At 32.9% G+C, this 22,555-nt stretch overlaps 3 protein-coding genes across 3 annotated transcripts; all 3 read right to left on the minus strand.

Annotated features, from left to right (window-relative positions):
- Positions 1–1,228: 1,228 nt before the first annotated feature.
- Positions 1,229–3,749, minus strand: LOC131606165 (uncharacterized). Its single transcript, XM_058878440.1, has 4 exons — positions 2,724–3,749; positions 1,875–2,566; positions 1,714–1,770; positions 1,229–1,587 (listed from the first exon to the last, which is right to left on the minus strand). Exons 1-4 carry the CDS (start codon positions 3,571–3,573, stop codon positions 1,342–1,344), a joined length of 1,845 nt encoding a protein of 614 aa, XP_058734423.1. The 5' UTR covers positions 3,574–3,749; the 3' UTR covers positions 1,229–1,341.
- Positions 3,750–9,302: 5,553 nt separating this feature from the next.
- Positions 9,303–14,741, minus strand: LOC131601206 (protein MLN51 homolog). Its single transcript, XM_058872978.1, has 12 exons — positions 13,975–14,741; positions 13,359–13,461; positions 13,014–13,261; positions 12,086–12,918; positions 11,240–11,354; positions 11,016–11,135; positions 10,837–10,892; positions 10,707–10,752; positions 10,394–10,464; positions 10,231–10,307; positions 9,989–10,070; positions 9,303–9,560 (listed from the first exon to the last, which is right to left on the minus strand). Exons 1-9 carry the CDS (start codon positions 14,469–14,471, stop codon positions 10,437–10,439), a joined length of 2,046 nt encoding a protein of 681 aa, XP_058728961.1. The 5' UTR covers positions 14,472–14,741; the 3' UTR covers positions 9,303–9,560; positions 9,989–10,070; positions 10,231–10,307; positions 10,394–10,436.
- Positions 14,742–17,345: 2,604 nt separating this feature from the next.
- LOC131601207 (nuclear pore complex protein NUP50A) lies at positions 17,346–20,187 on the minus strand. Its single transcript, XM_058872979.1, has 2 exons — positions 20,030–20,187; positions 17,346–18,869 (listed from the first exon to the last, which is right to left on the minus strand). Exon 2 carries the CDS (start codon positions 18,853–18,855, stop codon positions 17,566–17,568), a length of 1,290 nt encoding a protein of 429 aa, XP_058728962.1. The 5' UTR covers positions 18,856–18,869; positions 20,030–20,187; the 3' UTR covers positions 17,346–17,565.
- Positions 20,188–22,555: the final 2,368 nt, after the last annotated feature.

Genomic DNA, 22,555 nt, shown 5'->3' on the forward strand with positions numbered 1-22,555 from the left:
AATCTGCCTAAATGAATTCGAGTATCTATGTCTCGTCTCATTCCCGCATCAAAAACATTTTTTTAAAACTCAGATAGTTTTATTTCTCTAATAAATATTAAAAATAGTACTTTTAAAAAACTTTAAAAAATAAAATACAAACTAAATATCAATATATTAATTAAATAATTAATATTTTAAATTATTAAAATTAAACATTCTATTAATGTCTATGAACATTGTGAAAAAGAAAAACATGTTCATGGCTACAACATTTCATACACTTTCCTTTGTTTCTTATAGCAACTGGAGATTAAAAAGCACCAAATTTGATGACCCAATACTCTGTTTACAGATACGTGAACAATATTTTTTTTTTAGATTTTCCTGTTTTTTTTTTTTTTAAATTACTTTGGTTAATGAAATATCAGAATTTGGTTAATACAATTCATAGTTTGGTCGTGGTTAATATATATTTTGACATAAAAAAATTTAAGTTATAAAGTAAAGTTGGTTAATTGAGTATTATAAATTGGTTAATATAGCTCATAGTTTGGTTATCGAGTGTTCTGATATGAAATATTAAATCTTACGTAGTAAACCAACTTTGGTATATATATATATATATATATATATATATATATATATATATATATATATATATATATATATATATATATATAATTGGTCAATGAAGTGTAAAAGTTGGTTAATACATTTATAATTTAATGTCAGAATATGATTAATAATATGTATTTTATTGATTAATGAAATAGTGAAAGTGATTAATAAGTTATAAATAAAATAAATGATTAATACAATTGTGAAGTTGGTTAATGCATAATCTTATATTTGTGTTATAAAATATATATTTTTTTAAAAAATTTTTTTTTTAAAGATAATATTATTTTAATAAAAAAATGTTCTTTACCATATAAATACGATAAATAATATATATGATGTAAGTCTTTGGTGTAGGAAATAGTGTACAAATAACATTGATGTTGATAAAATAATATGTAAACCCTCCATTTTCTCTTTGTGGCAGTCTCACTCTATTTTCTAAGTAAGATGTAAGCCACCAAAGGAAGTACAACCAATACCATAAGATGGATGGGTGCATAAGCCTTTGACTAACATCTCTTTTCATAGTAACATAAAAAAGATACTTTGTGATGGAATTAAAATTCAGGTGCTATTTACTACATCAAAAAGGTGTACTTTATAATCATAATTACCATCAACTTTAAAGATTCACTAATATGAAGTTATCTCAAGTTGGATTTTAATCAATTGAAGTCAAAGAATTATATCTTGATTGAAAGCTTTGATGAAAAAAATGTAATTACAAATAAGAATCGCTTATTTACTTCTCATGCACCTAACAAGAACCTCTATAAATTTTCTATACATATGTTCCTTCATATACATTCTTTGCACTTTCTTTCTTCCATTCATTCCCATTTTCTCTCTTGCAAATCGATTTTCAAGTAAAAACCTTAGATTTTCTGCAAGAACATGATTCCCTTTACGTCCAATAGGATGATGAAGACCATTCACACCATGCTCCACAATCTCCTTTGTCCCTCCAGCATTTGTTCCCAACACCTACACTCCAAAAGTTCAAATAAAATCGAGAAATATCAATATCCGTTTTTTAATCATGTTACTGGTACAAAATATCCACTAACTCTGACTATGAGGTATCGATGTTTCAAAGGATGAAAGTCATACCGGAAGACCAAATGCCATTGCTTCTACCGTCACGCGTCCGAAGGTTTCTCCTAATCCCTATTCATTATTTGAGCAAGTAAAAATTCTTCAATAAGCACTTATCATACAATAGCTTGTACTACAAGTTACCTCTTAATAAAGAGCTTAATCAAGATTTTTACCTGAGAGTTTATGACATAAACATCAGCAGCAGAGTAAAGTGAGGCAACATGCGTAGTAGCTGGAGTCCACAAAACATTCTTCGATAGATTCGAATGTTGCGACAAGAAACTTGCGATACTCATAACATATTGCAACTTGTTACTCTTTGATCCAACAGAACCAAATACAATTTTCAGAGATTGTTTCGTTTTTCTATTTTTCGACGTTGGTAACAATTTTCTAATATGATGCCTTCTATTCCAAGTAACTTCCGATGAATTTTGCGATGATTCATTTTCGACTATTTTGTTTGCTGATTCGAGAAACAGTAGCTGACCCTTTCCAGGATTGATGCTACTTAGAGATATCACAAGCATATCGTTATCGGTCAAACCTATTTCTCTTCGGACCGATTCGCGCAAGAGCTTCCTCTTCTCATCGATTTTCGCGGAAGCGCTCGAGGAATGAATTCCGGCTGCGAAAGCAAGTTTGTCGTTAACAGACAGTGGAACAACTGCAGGGTGGAATCTGAGCCTTATGCTTTCTTCTTCGCACCATTTTCGCCATTTCTTGGATTGTGATTCGGAAAGAAAAACCAACATCTTCACTTTGTTCAAGACGTGGTATGATCGATCGAAATACTCTCGTCGATTTTCCATAATCCACCAAACAATATGATTTGCAGCAGCAGGAAAATATTCAATATACTGTTCTGTAAACATACAAGACAAATTTGTAGAAAATAGCAAAATAAGAGCTTTTGTAAAAAAAAAAAGTACTTATTTATAAGCACTTATCATATAAGTCATTTTGAAAACTTAAGAAAAAGTCACAAAACAAACAAGAAAACTTAATCAATCTATTCATACCAATCCATGAAGAACAAACAGCTGATCCAGCAATGACAAGATCAGCATTCATTCCAGCTTTGAAGCTATGAGCAACTTTATCATCAACCACCTTAATTTTTCTCCTAATAAGCTCTTCCATCAAACCACCTTTTTTACTAAGAACAACAGCTAAAACACTCGCTTCGCATCTCATCAATTCGGTTGCCAATTCCATCATCGAAAGCGGTGCACCAGTCATCGAAAGCTCGTGAAATATCAACACAAATCTCCTTGACAAAACAGCTTTTGCAAAATCACTTTTCCTTTCACATTTTCCACAAAACTTCTCATTATTAGTACTACTCAATTTCAATATCCTATCCTCTAATAACCCAAATGGACCCACAAGAGGAAACTTCTCTAACTCCTTTTCAACTTTCAATCTTCTTTTCTGCTTATCATTAACCTCACTTCTCAAAGATCTTCTACTTTTCTTTTTCTTTGAAGTACTTTTAGTTTTACCATTTTCTTCTTTCTTGGCCAAAACAACAACTTTTTCATTATGATCAAATAAAGAACTCTTTTTGATAACCAAATCTTGATGATTACTATGATGAAAATCAAACCCTTTAATTTCATGTTGTTTATCATAATCATCCCACTTAGATTGAGCAAAAAATCCAAGATAAGCCCAAAGGGTAATCAAAATTAGCCATAATACTAACCGGTTGCTTGCAATCCAAGAAAACCGCGCATTACTACTAATACCTTTGATTTCTCGTCTTCGAGATGAAGGAGAATACTGTTGTTGAATCGATCTCGATGATGATAATGATGATGAAGAAGATTGAAGTTGAAACTCTCTTGTATTGTTGTTGGATTCATCCATTTAAAGTCTCATTCAACTTTGTGTTTTTCATTCAAATGTACTTTTTTTTTTCTTTCTATAGAATAGAATGATGGTAGAGAAATTCTTGATGCTATCTTTTTTAATTTTCAATGATTTTTTCACTATGAATGAATGAAAGAAAAGAGTTGTATAGAAGAGAAAGATTGGTGGGTCAACTAAAATAATTTGTTATGATTCTAGGTGAAAAAAGAAAGAAAGATTAAAAAATTTCAAGAAATGTAATGACTTTGAGGTTAGTTGAAATGTAGCATCATAGATGACATGTAGGAGTATGTTTGTACATGACATGACATTGATAGTTTTTGTTTTTTTTTTTTTGGACAAGACTTTGTTCTATTATTGATTTTTTTTTGTATTGATTATTAAGTAATAAAAAAAAGTAAATTAGAAATTAAAGGGAAAAAATACAATTAGTTATGACAATTTTGTAATGAAAAATATTGTGGTAAGATTAAAATGTAGAGTTTGAAAGTAATAGTACTAGTGTAATAGTTTTCATAAGTAAAATATGGTAGTGTAGTTAGGTAAAATATTGTTTTCAAATATTGGAAGAAAAATGTAAAAGATATATTGGATCTATTTCCCCTCATATTTTTATCATAATGTGGGGAGTTTGTCATTAGTGGAAAGATGATAGGATGCAACAAACTAGGAGAGAAAGGGCCATTTTAGGAGAAAGAAAAGTTGTTCTTAAATCTAAATGAAATTCATAAAAGAAGAGAGAAAGTTATACATGTTCCCATTTTTTTACTAATTTATCTACACATTTTAAATATATCTCATGGTAGGTCCACTCATGAACGGCATATTTAATGGTTCATCTTTGATATAAAAACAATCAAAATAAACATAATCTCAAAACACAAAGAAAAGTACCTAGATGAATACCAGGACAAATATACATTAAAATAAATCTAACAAACAAAAAAAATAAATAAAAGAGTTCACCATTAGAAAAACTTTTTTTCATAACAACGATTTCACTTCATATATTTTTGACGCGCCATATTTGTTTTTTAAAAAAAATATACAATCAATTCCGTCGGTTTTTTTATAAAAATCAAGTAGTAAACTATTTTAGTGTACATGCTTCGAATCCCATCAACTTCAGATTGTGTTTTTTATTCCATTAAAAATGATTTCTTCCTAAATATTTTATTTGTAATATAAAAATACTTCACTTTTCACCTTGATTTTGTTTTTCAATCAAGGTGAATTTGTTTCTCTGGTTTATGGTTTATAAAGCTTTAGCTTGTAGATTTCAATTTCACTTTGCTAAGCACCACAAACGGAACTCTAACAAAAGCTGTTAAAGCCAACAAGAGAATCCTAAACATATATCATTTTCATTAAGAAGATGATATGTGTTCAGGGCTCTCATTTCTTCTTCAGATATCTGGTATGTCAAACATCATTACTCATATTGTTGTTGTTGAGCTCCAAAATCCTAGAGGTTTTAGCTTGTTGTTTAAACAGAATTATGGTATATGTTTATTGATGTTGTTGTTGTTATTGAGACCCGTTATAGAGACATGGAACCCTAGAGGTTTTATCTTGTTGTTGTTTAAATAGATGTATGTTATATGTTTTATCTTCTTCTTGGTGTTGTTGTTTATACATATTTATGTTATAGGTTTTATCTCGTTGTTGTTGTTGTTGTTGAGACTCGTTGTTGAGACTCGTTGTTGAGACTCGTTGTTGAGACCCTAATATGTTATTGTTGTTGAAATCCGTTGTTGTTGTTGTTGTTGTTGAGACTCGTTGTTGAGACCCTAAAGGTTTTATGTTATTGTTATTGAAACTCGTTGTTGATGTTATTGCTGATGTTAATGTTGTTGTGTTTAGTTGTTCTACTACCCAAAGTTATGAAAATCTATGTGTTGCAGTTTAGGCTTTGTTATTTAGTTTGAGTTTTAGATTGATATTGAGTTTATGTTTTTTTATTCTTTGTGCAACTCTCATCTTGTTTCGTCGAGTTGAGTTTAATATATCTAATATCGATTGATTGTCTTGTTAACCCCTCTTTGAACATATAATCTATTAAATTGATTTAAGAAATAATCATATGAATAATTATGTTGTATTTGAAATATTTCTTACACTTATTAATGTTTTTATAGCATTATGCAACTCATCATTTATCTCGTGTTCTTTTATAGTTAAAATCTCTCCAATACTTTTAGTATTAATTTAACTTCCTTCCATACTTGTTTATTTTTCAAGAATGAAATAGTAGAAAAGGAAGTGTTGAATAAAGAACTTGAAATATTGAAGAGATTTTAACCATTAAAAAATGGAAGATGAATGATGAGTTGTAGAATGCTTGAAAAATATTAATTAGTGTAAGTTGTTCTTCAAATATAACACAATTGTTCATATAATTATTCTTCTAACAAACTTTGAGAAGTTATATGTTCAGTTATGGTTTAGTAAAATAAGCAATCTAGGTTAGATTTAATAAACTCAATAGCGTTTTACATGTCGGTTTTATGTCAAAACCGAGATGAGAAAGTGTTATACCCAAATGATAGAAAGTCAAAACTGAGGGAAAAGATGTTTTTTCCATTTCAGAATTTCCAAAAGGATCACTCTAGGGATTGAATCCATGACTTTTAGACATTATCTGTCAGTTGTTTTAAAAGTAAAGTGATGTAAGACCCCAAAACTTTTTATGAAATCCTTTGTTACCTCACTTGAGAAACTGAGGTAAAACCTCTTTTTCAGCCAAGGTAAAAGGCATTTTTCGTTGTAGTGTCTCAAGCACAAGACGCTAAAGAGTTTGTGTTAAAGCTCTTACTACCAAAACCACGATCAACATATCAAGATTCACCGCAAGAAAAAAACCACAAATCAAAATATCCCTCAACCTATGACGAACACTTATCCGCTATTTGTTAATAAAAAGGAGAGGATTTTGAAATCAATCAGAATGTATGCATGAGTTCACCCCTGATATACCTACAAATAATTTTTAGACCAAAAATATTACTCATCTCTTTCACGTTTTTTACATTTTTTATAACACCGTTAAAAATAACAACATTACTGAAATTTTATTCCTAAGGGGACAGGTGTTGGACGCGGTGTTGGAACAACTAGCCCAACAAGTTAAACTAGATATAACACACAAATGAATAGTAATATAGAGTCAGTGTAAAAGCAGTAAATAACGTCATATATTAGTAACCCAGTTCGGTGCAAACAACACCTATGTTTGGAGGGCACTTTACCCAAGAAAGGAAACTCACTTCTTCGAATTAGTACACTTAGTATTCCATGAACATCAACCCCATGATGTTTAGTGCATCTTCCTAATCCTAGTTACTTTCTATTTTAGTTTATCCTAAATAAGAAAACTCTTTTCACTTTCTCTTAATCACAAGTCTCAAGTGATCAACTCCAATAACAACCCTATTGAATGTTGACTCACCTATGCCAAGTTATTGAAATATAGATTAGTGTACACAAAGATTATACCCTAACTCTTATTATGGCATTAGCGTGGAATACAAGTTACAAAGACTCAAACCCTAACACAAAGATTATAAATCTTGCACACAAAATCCATGTCTCAACCTTGAGATTAAGCCTCCTTATATAGCAATGTATTTTAGATTTTTCTCCTTTGGATATCTGATTTGATTTTGTTCGAAAAATAATTGATTCGGCTGGATATGATCTTCTCCATGATTGTCTCCAACAACAAGATATGATATTTTAAATTTCAAATTTAAATATCCATTTAAATATGATTTGAACATCTCCACCTGTCAAATAAATCAAACATTGCTAAAATAGATGCAACAAATATGAGTGAATCCTAATAAAAAATTTTTTGCACCAAGCAACATCCATACGGCTTGCTGTCAAGGCCAGATGTTGTACTACACACGTATTGAAGCATCGTGTTCAACATTTTGCACCAGTACATCCAAATTAGCTCTTCAGCTTGAATCTATAGATTTTTTTTGTAAAGTGAATGTTGGATAGAATAAATCTGAACCATAACTGCAATAGCATATGTCTGTTGTAAGGGACTAGATGTTGTAGCACACATGTTAGAACATCGAGGTCTACATGTGTCCTTCCTGCACCAGAACAAGCTTGAGAAACTCCATGTTATTTTGCACAATGCATTCAATCCAAATGAAACTTTAATCTCCCTCTTTAAATTTTTTTGGCAAAACAACTTCTTCAAGCAGAAACACAAATGAGTATCAGAGATCTCATACTTAAAACAATCATCAGCACACAAATGAGTATCAGAGATCTCATACTTAAAACAATCATCAGCAGCAACAGAAGTCAAACCATCAGAGCATATATCAGCGTCAGCAAGCAACAATTTGTAGCCCAGGCAAAAAATTAAGAGGTAGTTACACACATAAATTTGCAAATCAGTGGTCAAAAAATAGTTACACACGCATAAGAATGCTACACCATCATACATTAGAATGCTCCAAAACATCCAATCATACAATCATCCAGATGAGTTAGTCATTCATGAACACACATCAGTTAGTAGTTAGTAGTCAAAGATCAGAAATTACTACTAACATAATTCAAGATTAACACACACAGATCTGGTACAAGATATTAGACCATATGTTGCAGTGTGTGCTTTTCACATAAAACCAAAAAATCAGTTAGTACTGATTGCATCAGTCAGTACTAAAACACATCAGAGAACAACAGAAATCAATCTTCCCACACTTAGTAGTTAGTAATCATAAAAACTACCCTACACACCATTACTCCCCCTTTTTGTTATAATTTGACAAATGTAAACCTGGACAATTTTGATCAGTTCAGAGATTAGTATATTAACACATACACACATAAGATCAGAAATAGACAAATCATAACAGGAAGATAATTGTTTTGCATATGATGTTGTAAGTTGTAACAGTCTTAAAATGTAACATCTCTTCTTCTACCTCTAACTATTGGAGTCCTCCATTATTGGAGTCCTCCCATGTATACCATCCCTTTTTCGATAGATGGTATTTGTCAATTCTAGTTTTATAAAATTCTCATCTCTATTTCTCATTGTATTCTTGTATTAATTCTTTAATCATCCAACATTCAATCTCATACAACATCAAAAGTCTTACCACCCAGTCCAATAAAATTTTCTCTTCACCTTAAATACTTATGTGCCACGTAAGCCCCAAAAGTCCTCTCCATTTCACACCAGCTAGAATTCAATAGCTTACAAATTGTTATGCGTGTTAAACCTATGTGACTTGTGGGACAATATAATCTTCTTTTACCTTTTATTCAGAAACTTTTGCTTAAAACCATTACTGCTGCGGCAAAGGCCATGAAATGAGCTTTCCTCAATCATGATTTAGAGACAATTAAGCAGAGAAAAGACACTACAACAATATTTATAACTAAATCCTATTTTACATTATATATCAAGCTACAATCATGTAACTCTTAATATGAATGATATTTGGTGCTCCACCTCAAAAGTCTTTGAATAAAAAACAGATGAAATCATTTGAAACTCAATTAAACCAATTTAATTCAAAAAGAAAGAAAACCCTACTAAACTTTTCTCAGCTTATAGTTATCCGTAACAGTAACCTCACATAAACCAACTACTATTATTAAGAATATCATTCAATCATATAAAAAATAGTATAAAACACAAAATCAAACTACAATTTATTAAATAGGTGAATTTTTTAACAAAACAACAATTGAAGTTGAAAAGGAAAACGATGCATTGATTAAAAATGTCACCAAAGCTTATATAGTCATCAGCTTATCAACTTATAAAGTCTTGTAATCAAAACACAATGTCAAAACCAAATGGAACAAGGTAACCATTTACATGAGAGAATGTTGTCTGCTGCTTCACAATCATTATATTTTTTTTTCTATATCCATAGTTCATTGCGTGAAGCCTGTCTAGTTTCTCACAAGCTTCATTAGAAAATCAAACATGCAAGAAAAACCTGGAAAAAAAGCAAGAAATTATAAGTTTTCTCAAAATAAAACCATACGGATACCAAAATTGAAATACATTAGAGAAAGACTACTATGATAAGCTTCATGTAACACTTTTTATAACTATTGGTTGAAATGCATATAGATAACATCGAAATTTTATAAAACCCGCACAAAATAGATGCTTGGCTGAAGTTCAACCAATAGGAGTGTGTTGGAAAAATGTGTTCTATGAATCAAATGAGGCAGGCACGTGACAGATCATGACAGATCATCGAGAGTGACCCATGGACAAGGATAATGATTTTCAAAAACAAAAAAATTGAAGTAATTGTATGTAATCACAGATTCACAGGTACAGTTGCCGTGCAATGGAAGCATTTAATCTAAAAGTTATGTTGCAACAATTAAAGAGTATGCTCAAAATCATTCTTACCGCACAATTAAACAAGCAACTACCACCCGTCAAACTGCAATAACGTCAAGAATGCGGTACAGCATGAGCAGGTGTTGTATAACTGCAACAGGGGTGAAATTAGGGAGAAGTGAAAGAAGGAAAAGAAACAGATATGTTAATCTAAGAAAAATCTTAATAGTATTTTTATTGACAGGTGAACAACCTGTCAATTAAACAATGACAAAAAACATTATCAAGAATGTAAGTTGTTCAGTGGTTACCTAAAATATCTTGAAATTTATTGCAGCCCAAAGTACTCCAGATGAAAAGCTGAAGAACAAGGGGCCTAGAGTAAGGCCTGCATAACAAAATTACAAAAAACTTGGAAAAATGCAACAATACAAAAACTAAAAACCATCAGTTATTAGATTGGAAATGACAAACCTTTAACTGCTTATTTCAAACAAGTTGTATCCTATATAAAACTTCACTGACCAAAATTCATCTCTGAATATCTGCATAGAGAGCATAACCAACATTCATTGAAATGATTTAACGAATACACAGTAGCAACCAAGATGTGCGGAATATAATGATATGTCAAAATTCCCCCAAGCAACAATGCTAAATAGCTGCTAATATGTCACAGTATTTGTAATAAATGGTGTATCGCAAAGTGATTTGTTCAAAATAGCAATAAGCATGCAAACAAAATTGAAACTAAACTATTAAATGAAGGTTTAGCACGACAACTTGCCTGCGAGGTTTATTCTGTCGTTGTCCATACTCATCATTTACCAGATCTACATAAAAATAAGTCACAAATCACAATAATGTAACCAAGCGCAAATGGTGAAACTATCAAAGGGAATGAAAATATATTTTACCAGATTTTTGTGGTGGCTTCAATTCATTATTAGCTTTATTCACATTATTTTCCTTGCTGCAGAGATACATCAACAAAAAGAAAACGAAGAATGATATCAAAAACCTAATAATAAGATATTGTAACAATGAAAATGAAACGGAGACAAATGATATATTTATGCTATAAAACTGAACCAACCTTGAAGTATCAATTGCAGAGGTTTGTCCTGGTTGTCGACCGTAAGCCCCATCAACAGCAAGGTATGGTGAACAGTATTGAGCCCCCAAGGCTCCTGCAGCACCAGCCAAGACTGGTAACCTAAACACATATAGAAAAATTACTAAGTTTGAACAAATGAAACTACAAGGAATTAAAATTTTTCTATTTTAAATTAAAGAATTACTCATAAGATATATATGTACCATGTCATTTCTGATTTTCCTAAACCAAGTTGAGGATTAGCAACATATCCCGGGAATGCCATGCCAACAGCGGGAACTCCCATACCACCAGGATGCTGCCCCCCAAATTGCATTACTGCATCCAAACAAAACCAAATTAAAAATAGAACGTTTATTTCAAGCGTAGAGAAATAAAATAAGTTATTAGTCTTGTTCAACAACATGTCAACAACTATAAACACACAGAACACAGGGGGACATTAATGTAAATCAGAGCCTTAGAGCTAAAGATGAAAACAGATAGGATTTGATTTGAGCACTGCAGTACCCTATCTGCTTACCTGTATTTGAAAAAAAAAATCAAGGACCCCAGACCTAAACTCAAATATAATAGAACTTCAATGGACATATACACTTACATATGGGACACTACCAAAACTTGAACCTATTATCTGAGTTTTTAATAACTTGAATATAGTCTTCCATAATGCATCTAATAATTTAATTTAAAAACAGTACATACTTTTAGATATAAAAGCATTATAAACAGAACCATTGAACTTAATTTAGATAGAGAATCACAAGCTTCGCCACTATTTTTTACACCACAATCTTTACAATTGGCTTCTTTTTTAAAAAAAAAACGATTTAAGTATACATATTAGAACAGCAAATAATACTACTTGGTACTTATCATTCTCACATCAAGATCAAAGTATCCATATTAACAAGTTAACATCAAATAACAATAAAGGATTTTCACTGGACAACAATGTTACAACTTGGAATCACAATAGCAGAAGAAAGTTGTACTAAGTAAGTAGACAGGATCCAAAATTTCCATTACTTTTGAATAAAGATACAAACCTGGCAAGAAGGTGGGGAAGTTCGGATCTCCTTGACTCATGCCCAAATTTCCAGCAGCCCCCATTACCTGTGCCCCGCCATAAACAAAAGGTCCCCTTCCAGCACCTTGGGGAGCTCCCCTTCCCTTACCAACCAATGCTCCTTTGGCATTACCTGATTCTGAGGCTGCATCTGTTTCCCCAGAATCAAGTGAATTAATTGATGCAGCTCTTTTGGGAGGAGATGAAGACTGAGATCCACTGCCAGGTCGATGGCCAGTCTGTGGGGCAGTAGCTTGCACAGACGTCGAAGTCCTCCCTGATGCAGAACTTCTCTGAATGTCGTGCAGTTGAGTTTGAGAAACTTTATTTGTTTGAGTGTGTGAGAGAGCAGGTGGGTAATTCATCTGTAATGGGATTGGGGCACCTCTTCCAGGCCCAGCAGGCCTGGGAAAATGAGATTGAGAAGATCCAGGTGGTGCCAAATGAACATTGTTCAAAGGCTTTCCAACAGACGGGCCGACAGACTGGTCAATATATAGCTTGTCCATGCTGATGGAATCAGCAACATTCTTCCCCCGATGAACTACATTGTTTTGTTGAGCTTGAAAACCCCCATCCATAACAGGGTGAATGTTCCTGCTGGTGTTGCCAATTTGTACATCACGTTTTGGTGCCAGATTAACTTCTTTGTTGGAAGAGCCCGACGGATAAAATGGTGGGGATGCATAGTTCAAATTTGAAGAAACATGTGAAGTTTTCTTAGCAGGCATGGGGTCAGATTCTGCATTGGATGCTGGTACTGAAAATCTCTCTGAACTAACAAGTGAAGTTTTCTCCTGAGATTTCCCAGATCTTTGAAAACAAAACAAAGCAAAACTTATAAGTAATCCACAACATTATGAGCTTCATATTACCATAAAATTCTGTAAAATGCATGTAGTACTCACTGTTTATTATGAACCTGGGGAGCTGGACCATTCCTTCTGTTAGTTGGTTCATACCTTCGTGGCCCTCTCCCTTTCACAACAACTTTAGGCACCTGACTTTGATTGCGGCCATCATTATACTCTCTGTCATTATATTCTCTGTCATTTCTGTCATTAAATTCTCTCCGGTTTCCTCGACCATGTCCTCCACGATCAGTGCCGCGAATTCTACCACGTCCTCGGAAGTTACCCCTAGAAGGCCTCCTCCTCTAAATTTCATACACTCAGCATTAGAAAAGAGTCTTAGAAAAATGCCAATTGAACTAATAAGAATGTGTGACAGTGAAGCACTTTATAGATCATTACCTCATTGAAGCCCCTATCCTGCACTGAAATTTCCTCAAACTTATCATGCCCCCATTTCTTATCATCTTTGGACTCCCACAATCTCCTTCCACCATGCATCCGCCTTTCAAAGGTCGCAGAGTTAATCAGACAAGAAAAAAATAACATATGAAGTACAGACACAAACAATACCCTGACCGACACTTGACATTCTTATTAATCAGTGTTGTCAATAGCGGTCCATGGCGGAGAGCCAAAATCCCGCCATAACAGCCACTTTGCAGCGCTGTTATAGCGGATTTTCCACAATACCAGATGATATTTACCATTGCGGCAAACACAAAAACCGCCATGTTTATCCGCATGGCACCGCTATTTAATGACACTGTCAATAGTTTGAGAATCGGAACACTTATGTATATCCGCATGGCTTCGTTATTTGATAACACTGTTAATAACACATGTTGGGCACACCTTTGATCTATAGTGTGTATGCTACATATAGAATATCACATTCTATAACCAAGTCTAAAACTAAACTACAATATTTCAAGTCAAGGTAGCACAAAATCTACAATAATCTAAACAGATTCACTAAGGTGCATTGGATAAAAAGCAAAATGATGAAAAAAGATACCTTTGGCGAGCACCAGAATTGTCCCTAAAACGGTCATCATGCATGTAAAAAGCACCAGCTGTAGGCACAGCAAATGGTTCATTCTCCTTTTTCTCCTCCAAATTAACCTCAGCAGAATCCTCTTCCAAAGATGCCACAACCTCCCCATCAGATTCCTTAACCCCAATCACAGAACCCCCAACCCTACTCTCACCCTTCTCCTCATACACTTCCTCAACCTCCTCATACTCTTCTTCTTCTTCAACCTCCTCATACTCTTCTTCCTCTTCAAGTTCCTCATCATCATAATCAGCCACACCACCCTCCCCATCCGAATCATCAGACCGAACCCTACCACGAAGATCCTCACTCTTCACTGAATCCTCTCTTTCCCCTTCCCCTTCTACATCCTCCTCCTCATCATCACTCGCCTCACGCCTCCGCATTGTAAGAACCGATCTCTTCGACTCTTCAGGATCACTCTCGTAATCAACATCATCTTCAACAGAATTAGCCATATCAAAACAAACAAAAAAAACCCAACAAAACCCCACAAAAAACCTAAACTTCCCCGATGAAATTCAACAACAAAAAAAAAAACGAATCCACGAATTCCAAAACCCTAGAAAATCGAAACACAACTATCAAAATTTCTTCAATCGATTCAAAACGAACGAACAAAAACCGAATCTGAACCCTAATTGAAAAACGAAATTGAAGAGAATTTGGGATCTGAAACCCTAGATTTTGGAGTGAGAATCAGCAATTGAGAAAGGGAGAAAAGTTTTGGAGTTAAAATAGAAGATTACGTGGGAAGAAATTATCTGATTTTGCTAGGGGTAATTTGGGTAATTTCATGTTTGGGATCTCGTGATTCGTCAACTTCTGGCACGTGATGTAGAGGGTGGGTTTTGTGAAAAGAAAAAAGAAAAGAGCGGCATAAGTTGAATGAATCTCAAAATTTTGATACGTGGGATAATGTTGATGATCCATTGTAAGATATTTATTTATTTAATTACTAATATATTTTTCCAAACTTTTCTAGATTACGCCTATATACTACTTATTAAAATTTATATATTTCAATGAATAACTAATTGATACTAATTTACAACTTATTAAGTGAACTATAAAATAAAGCTTAATTGTTTAAATATATATATATATATATATATATATATATATATATATATATATATATATTATGATTTCTATATTTTAACGTATTTATAATTTTTCGATTTTAAAATCAAATAATTTTCGTCATATTTCATATTTTTGTACTTAAAAATAATATTGTATCTATTTTTAAATAACATTTCACTTGTATTCTATAAAAAAATTTGAATAAATATTTGATTGTATGGGTGTATGTTGATATCTTCTACATCTTATTTATTCACCTTTAGAAGTAATATTTAAAACGAAGAGTATTTGATTTAATATTTTAAAAATATAAAAAAAATATTAAGGATCAAAATCTTTAATAAAGTGTTTTTTTTCTTAAAATTGTAATTTTTTGGAAGGCATGTTAAAATATAATTTATTATATTAATGAAATTAACTTGAAATTTTTAAATAAAAATAATAATTTATTTTTAGAAAAATACTAAAAGTTTAAATTTTCCATCTAAATTCTTTTCTTTTTATGTTGGAGTTTTTCTTTTGGGGTTAAAAGATTGCTTGGACCTCAAGTAAACCACATTTTTTTATATTTTAATGTACTTTTTAAACGGCTTGCAATTATACGACATGATAATTGGCAATCCAATGATTGTGTACATCTCATAACATATTAATATTTTCAATCATTCTTTGCCATATAGTACATGTGCAACCTAAAAGAAAATTCACATTTTCTTGATTTGTTTCAATTTTATATTTGTGTTTTTATACTCGTCATATCTTTCACAACAAAATATTTTTTCTATAAAAACCCTAATGAAAGCTCTCAATAACTACATCAAAACCTAATTTACAACTTTCGCACAACCACATTTTAACATATAATCACATAACATAAATGCATGTTTAATGATAAAATGTTTTCCTACATCAACATGAGCAGCATGTTTAGAAACACTCAACTTACTAACCTCTGATACATTAGCATTCAAACTAACAGCATCTAATTCTTCAAAGATCGAGTTGATAGCATCCGAGTACACCATGTCTATAGTTAATTCATGTAAAAGAAATATAACCAAACAAACATGCACAGAAGTCCAGAATGACCCTTAAAAACAAGGTTTCAAAGGCTCCAAGAACTTCCTTCCAACAATATCAACATTACAAAAATAGAAAAACAAGAATATGAATCAAAGGAAAAATATATAAAAATACATATGCTTGTAGTTTAAAATGACGATAAGGTTAATGATGTTGAAAAACATATTGATTGTGACTAAACACAATGATTAAAATAAAGTAAGATTTTTGTGAGAGTTTTAAAATGATTAATAGGTGGTACATCATCGATGGAATTTTTTTTTTTAATGACAACCAATAACCAATGTGTATTCTACCAAATCACAAAGATGTTTTAAAATTACTTCCAGAACATGGTAGATATTTTAATATTGAAAGACTAGGTAAGACTATTTTACATTATTAATGTATGTCCATTAAACTTTAAAAAAAATCAAAATAAAGTGTTAAATAAAAATGAGATTTTTATAGGGTGTTGAGAAATTTACTAGGCCTATTGAGAAATACTAATAAATATATGTCTAATTTGGATAATTTGCACTAGTTTCTATTAAATGTAATCTATTTTAAAAATAAAAAGAAAATCATACAATTTGTTTTCATTTTTTTGGTTGAAAAACCTAATAACATAATTCACATATACACTAAGAGTCTATTCAGATTGGTCACACACTTTTTTTCATTTTTTGGTTACGAAAATAACATAATTCTCATATTTACACTAAGAGCCTATTTAGATTGGTTTTTTTGAATTTGAATTTATCTATTTGAATTTAATAACATAATTCTCATATATACACTAAGGGCCTATTTAGATTGGTTTGTTTGAATTTGAATTTATCTGTAAGCATCTGAACATATGAACAAAATCTACATCTTGAGATTTCAAAATTAGCTTCATTTCCCTTTCTAACTATTGTCGCAGTTTCTTCCAATATAAAAAGGTTGCAACTACAATCATTCCACATTTCTAACAAAATGACATCTATATAAAATTAAAATCATAATTAGTTTAGTGCATATTTAATATCATTGGAGACTTGAAATTTCACAAAGTCTGCGACTCAATTACCGAGATTTCGGTAAACTATTGTACCAAACATGCACTTATTATCATTAATATGGTAAAACCATCTTGAGGAGTAGGTTAATCCAAGAACTCACCTAAAACTTAATGTCAGAAATTTAAACAACACTACATATAGTTTTCATGATCAAATATTCTGTATTTAAGATCCAAGCTTTATCCTCTACCATAACAGGTTTGACTCAAATTAAAGTACACCAAGTCTCAAATATGATTCAACTGTCATACAAAGACATAACAACAACAACAAAACAGTAGGCTAAGGAGACTGAGTTTGTGAGAAAATTGAGTATAAAGGTGAAAGGGGGATATATAGCTCAAACATCAGAAGCCTTGGGAGAATTCTCTGGTGTCTTGACAGTTGTAGATGCCTCACCCTTATGTGCAGTAATAGCAGCCTTAAAATCCTCCACTATGGACCCATCTTTGAACTTCAACGCAAATGTCGAAAGACCCGTTTTCCCTTCAGTAGCACAGGCAAAGGTAACGCCTTTCTTCTCCATATTTGTGAGCTTCATTTCGGGGTAAAGACGCGCATTTAAAATCAATCTGTAATTTCCCTTGGACCTCATAAGAACTCTGGCCTTCTTTTCTGTTCCACTAGTGACATTCACCTTCACCTCTCCCTTTCCGCGTTCCTTCCAACCTCCATCTACAAATTCAAACAACACTGAATCTGCATTGAAAACCACTTCCTCGTTTTCTTCACCAGTTTCAACGACGACTTCCTGCAGTGTTTCAATCTTAGAAATAGCAGATGATCCCGACGTCCCAAAACCAGAAGTTCCAGTGTTTGATAAACCCAGACCCAGAGGCTGGTCAGGTTTCAAGCCAAAAATAGAACCAGTTCCACTACCTAAAGCAGACCCGTCATTTGTTTTAGGCCCAAAGGAAAATAAGGAAGAAGAAAATCCACTTCCAACAAGACCGGTGAAGGCATTTTGACTACTCGAAAGCTGTTGAAATGATTTGAAAGGTCCACCTTCAGCAGTAGCCTCATCACTTACTTTGTTTTCCTTATCCTTGCTTTCACTATTTCCATTCTTATCATTGTTCTCAGTTTTTTTTTCTTCTGTAAATGGTTCTTTTTCAATCTCACCTGCACTTTCCTTATCAGCAGCTTCGTTCTTGCCCTCATTTTCAATCTTACTTCCATCCTTACTTTGTTCATTATCAACCTTGGAGTTATCACCAATACTCTCCTCCACAAGCTCCTGGTTTACATTGTTTTTTTCTGCAGCATCGTTATTTGAAGTAGATTTGTCCTCCACCTCAAGAGCTTTGCTCTCTGGCTGCTTCGTTTCTTCATTCTTAGCTTTCTCCGGTAGTGTTTCAGCAGTAGCTTCAACAGGTTTGGCACTGGATTCAGTAGGAGCAGACAAGCGTATTCCAGCAAAAGGGTTTGAAGAAGGAGCAGAATTCGTCTGTTGGCGACGTGCTACTTTGATAATTCTTCTGGAAGCAAGAACCTCGTCACTGGCTTTCTTGAAAGTTCCAGCATTAACTTCGGTGTCATCTTCCTCGTCGTCAAGAGGAGTGTCTCGTGTCAGCTCCCGTCCAGCAGCCCTTTTCTTTGATGACTGTAAGGCATTCTCGGTATCCTCCATTACAGAAAGAACTTCTATTTCCTCAAGTTTCAATACAACAAGAATTGCAATCAGAAAGTAAAGTATTAATTCACATAAGAGTAAACTAAGCTAAATGGATGACATTAATGGTGTGTGTGGACATAAAATAAGAATCACAATTGGGTTGCTCATTCATAAAATAACAATTGGGTTGCTCATTCATAAAATAACAATCACAAATCACTTAGATGTTCAACTATTATAGCAAGCAGATAAAAACCAATAAAACAGATCACAGAAGTTTGTAAGTTCAAAATCTTCAGCTCGGCATTCTCAAAAACAACCATTACAGAAAGAACTTCTATTGCCTAATTTTCAGCACAACAAGAAACACTGTTAGTTAAGAAACTAAGCACTTAAGAAATTAGTTAAAATTTCCCATTAAGATGACATTGACAATGAAAAATTGGAGGAAAAAAAAACTGAGAAGCATGTAGCAACATACCAAGCCAAGTAAAAAAACATAACAAAACTAAGTGGTATCGGTATCTACAACTTATAACCCTTAAAGTAGATTTACAATCATATCAACAGATAAAACTCCAAGAAATTTCTTTGAGCTAAGCTAAAACTAAAACCGATTAATAAAATTCCGACAGTTACTATCGATTTAAAATGACATACTGTTGTATATATTTATTTTAGCATTAGACCATTTCTACACATTCAAGTAACAAAATAACGAATCCGATAAATACAACTTGGTTGATAGCTGCAACTCGATTTCCCACTTCTCCGTATTTAAAGCATGAGTCCAACAAAGTAACAAAGGCAATTAAAATGACATTGACAATGGAAACCTTCAAAACACGCACGAAAACTAAGAAGCATGAAGCAACCTAGTAACCCTAGTAAGAACTAATCAACAACTTAAACCTTATAAGCATCCTACAACAATTTGTTCCTATCTAAGCTACCAAAATTCAAACAACAATCATAACAACATATAGGAATTTCAACCTATTTTTTTCAGCTACAACTAAATCAGTCACAGATTAACAGAATCAAGTTCATCAACTATTCAAAACTACGATACTATTGTACAAATTCACTTCAGCATTCTACAATTTCTACACATGAAACAATTGAAAAAGGGAAAGTTTAACAATCGCGGTGCGTGAAATTCGAAAAAAAAATGGGAAAAAATTATCACCGTTTCTGGCGACCGGCGAGAGAGTCCGGCTGAGATTTCCGGGAAGAAGAATGGTGCAGTGATGCGATTGAAATTGAAGGGGGAGTGTTGGTTTGATTCGATGTAGCTGCTTGGTTTTTGTTGTTTTAGGGTTTTGATTCTTGAAGAAAGAAATGAAATGAAATGTGTTTGTTTTTGTTGGGCCGTTTCAAAAACAATATGGATTGGGCCTGGAATTTAGAAACGAAAGTTTGGAAGAATTAACATGCCACCGCTTTTTTTATACATGCCACCCTCCCACGTTTTTTATATTTCAAAATTATCCTTGAACAAGTTAGGAGGGTGAAAAATGAAATTTCCGGGATATTTTTTTGAAATTTTCAAAAAATAATGGAAAAAGCGGTATAATGGTAAAAGCATACCCCATGGGGGATGGCATGTCTAATTGGGGGGGGGGGGGGGATGTAGATTTCCCGAAAGTTTGGCAATTTCTCAACACACTCTATGGTTTTATAGCGCACCGCGCAAAAATACATAAATGTCCCTAGCTATCGACAATGTATTTTCAGAAGCACCCTTAACCAGGCCTTTGATGGACTAAAAGACCAAGAAACTAACTGGAAATGCATTTATTAGAGGGACATGTATTTGTATTTTCGAAACCACCCCCAACTACAGACCATATTTTAGCAGGAAATGCATTTACGAGAGGGACCTGTAGTTGTATTTACGGAATATATTGACACAAATACGCGCGTTCGTCTCTTTCCCTTCTTCACTTTCAGAAAAATATTCAAAACACAACCTCAAAAATCTCTCAAAATCCAACCTATTCCCTTGTGCGAAAATCTCATTAGAAATCAAAAATCAACAAACAACAATCAAGCATCATCAAACATTAGTGTTGAAGCTTCATCAACCAACAAGAATTAGATTTTGAAGTGAAATTGTAAGTATTTTTTGAACTTTTTTGAGTTAAATGTAAATGCATTTAGCAATTGAGTTTTAGGTTAGATAATTGAAATATTTAATGTTTGCAACCTTATAAGTATGGTTAAATAGAGGTGTGCATGGATTGGGTTGGACTGAGTTTTGCCTAACCCGTTACTAATCCGTTCAAACTTCAATGGGTTGGGTTCACCGTCCAACCCGCAATTTCATTATCAAAACCAACTCAAACCAACTCATTCATTTATGGTTTGGGTTGAGTTGGGTTCATGGGTTGTGTTTCAAATTAAAAAACTTATAAATTTTTTCAATTTAAAAATATTATAACAAAATTCAATACATTTATACTCATTTCTAACACATAAAATGGATGAAGCACATCAATGACATCATATAATATTTAATATTATTCATCAACATGACATAACACTGGATAATAATATAAAATTTCACAAAACACTTTATTTTAATAAAATCCGTAAGTTGGAAATGATACAAAAGAAAATAAGAATTAACATTTAGTCTTAAAATTACGTAAACTCATTGATCTAGTAGTATTATTGGTGGATAATAAAGCTTTTTTGGAAAAATTATGGTTAGTATTGAGATAATAATTTTATATTTCTATTTAAAATAATAATAAAAAATAAAAAATTACTAATGTCACATCAATGGGTTGGGACACTGGGTCCGCAGATTGTAAAACTCAAATCCGATACCCGAACCAAAACTATATGGGTTTTTGCGGGTTGGGATGGGTATACCCGTAAATGAACGGGTTCGGGTAATTTATGGGTTGGTTCGGTTTAAGTTAATGGGTTCGTGGGTCGACCCACACCCATGAACACCCCTATGGTTAAACATCTTAGGAAGGTTATTTTTTCGATCAATGAACATTTTGTTGAGGTCTTAGTAGCTTGAGCTTCGCCATTGACAAAGCAGAAAGTTGTAGGCCGTACCGGAGATACATTTCCATTTTCGTTCAACGTTTACATAAAAACCAAAAATGCATCTTCAATTTTAGTCCGTCTGCATTTTTTCCCTTTCTTTTAACATGGGTATTTTTGGTAACGCGCGTTTCTTACTTCTACAAAATTTATGGCTGAAAAACCATCTAAGTTGAGACTCAGACGACCCACCATAACTGTCTTAGCTCATCGCGAGAGGACTCGTCAGCACAAGCAGACTACAACTGTTCCCTCTCTGCCTCACGATAGGGAGGCGTCGACCTCTAGGAGTTGACTTTCACGAGGGTCGGGATCCCAGAGTCGTACAACTCATGACAATCATGAGCCAATTGCACCCTAGAACCTAGTTACTAAAGATGCCCCCTTGCAGACCCGTTTTCAGGAGGGCCCATAGACATAGAGAACATGTGGCTCCACTAATAATATATATTTTTTTTATCCAAATTCAACTCAACTAATAACGTAAATTAGGGATAAAGTTGATAAACTTAATTAATAGTGCATTGAAAAAATAAAATGACAATTATTTTGAAACAATATTTTTTTTTTTGCTATAAAGACTCTTATTATGAGACATAGAGGAAAGTAATGGACCTGAACAAGATATCATTCTCAAACAATTGGACAAATA

Source organism: Vicia villosa, linkage group LG5 (genome assembly GCF_029867415.1).
Source record: "Vicia villosa cultivar HV-30 ecotype Madison, WI linkage group LG5, Vvil1.0, whole genome shotgun sequence".
In the NCBI taxonomy this organism is placed as follows: Eukaryota; Viridiplantae; Streptophyta; class Magnoliopsida; order Fabales; family Fabaceae; genus Vicia; species Vicia villosa.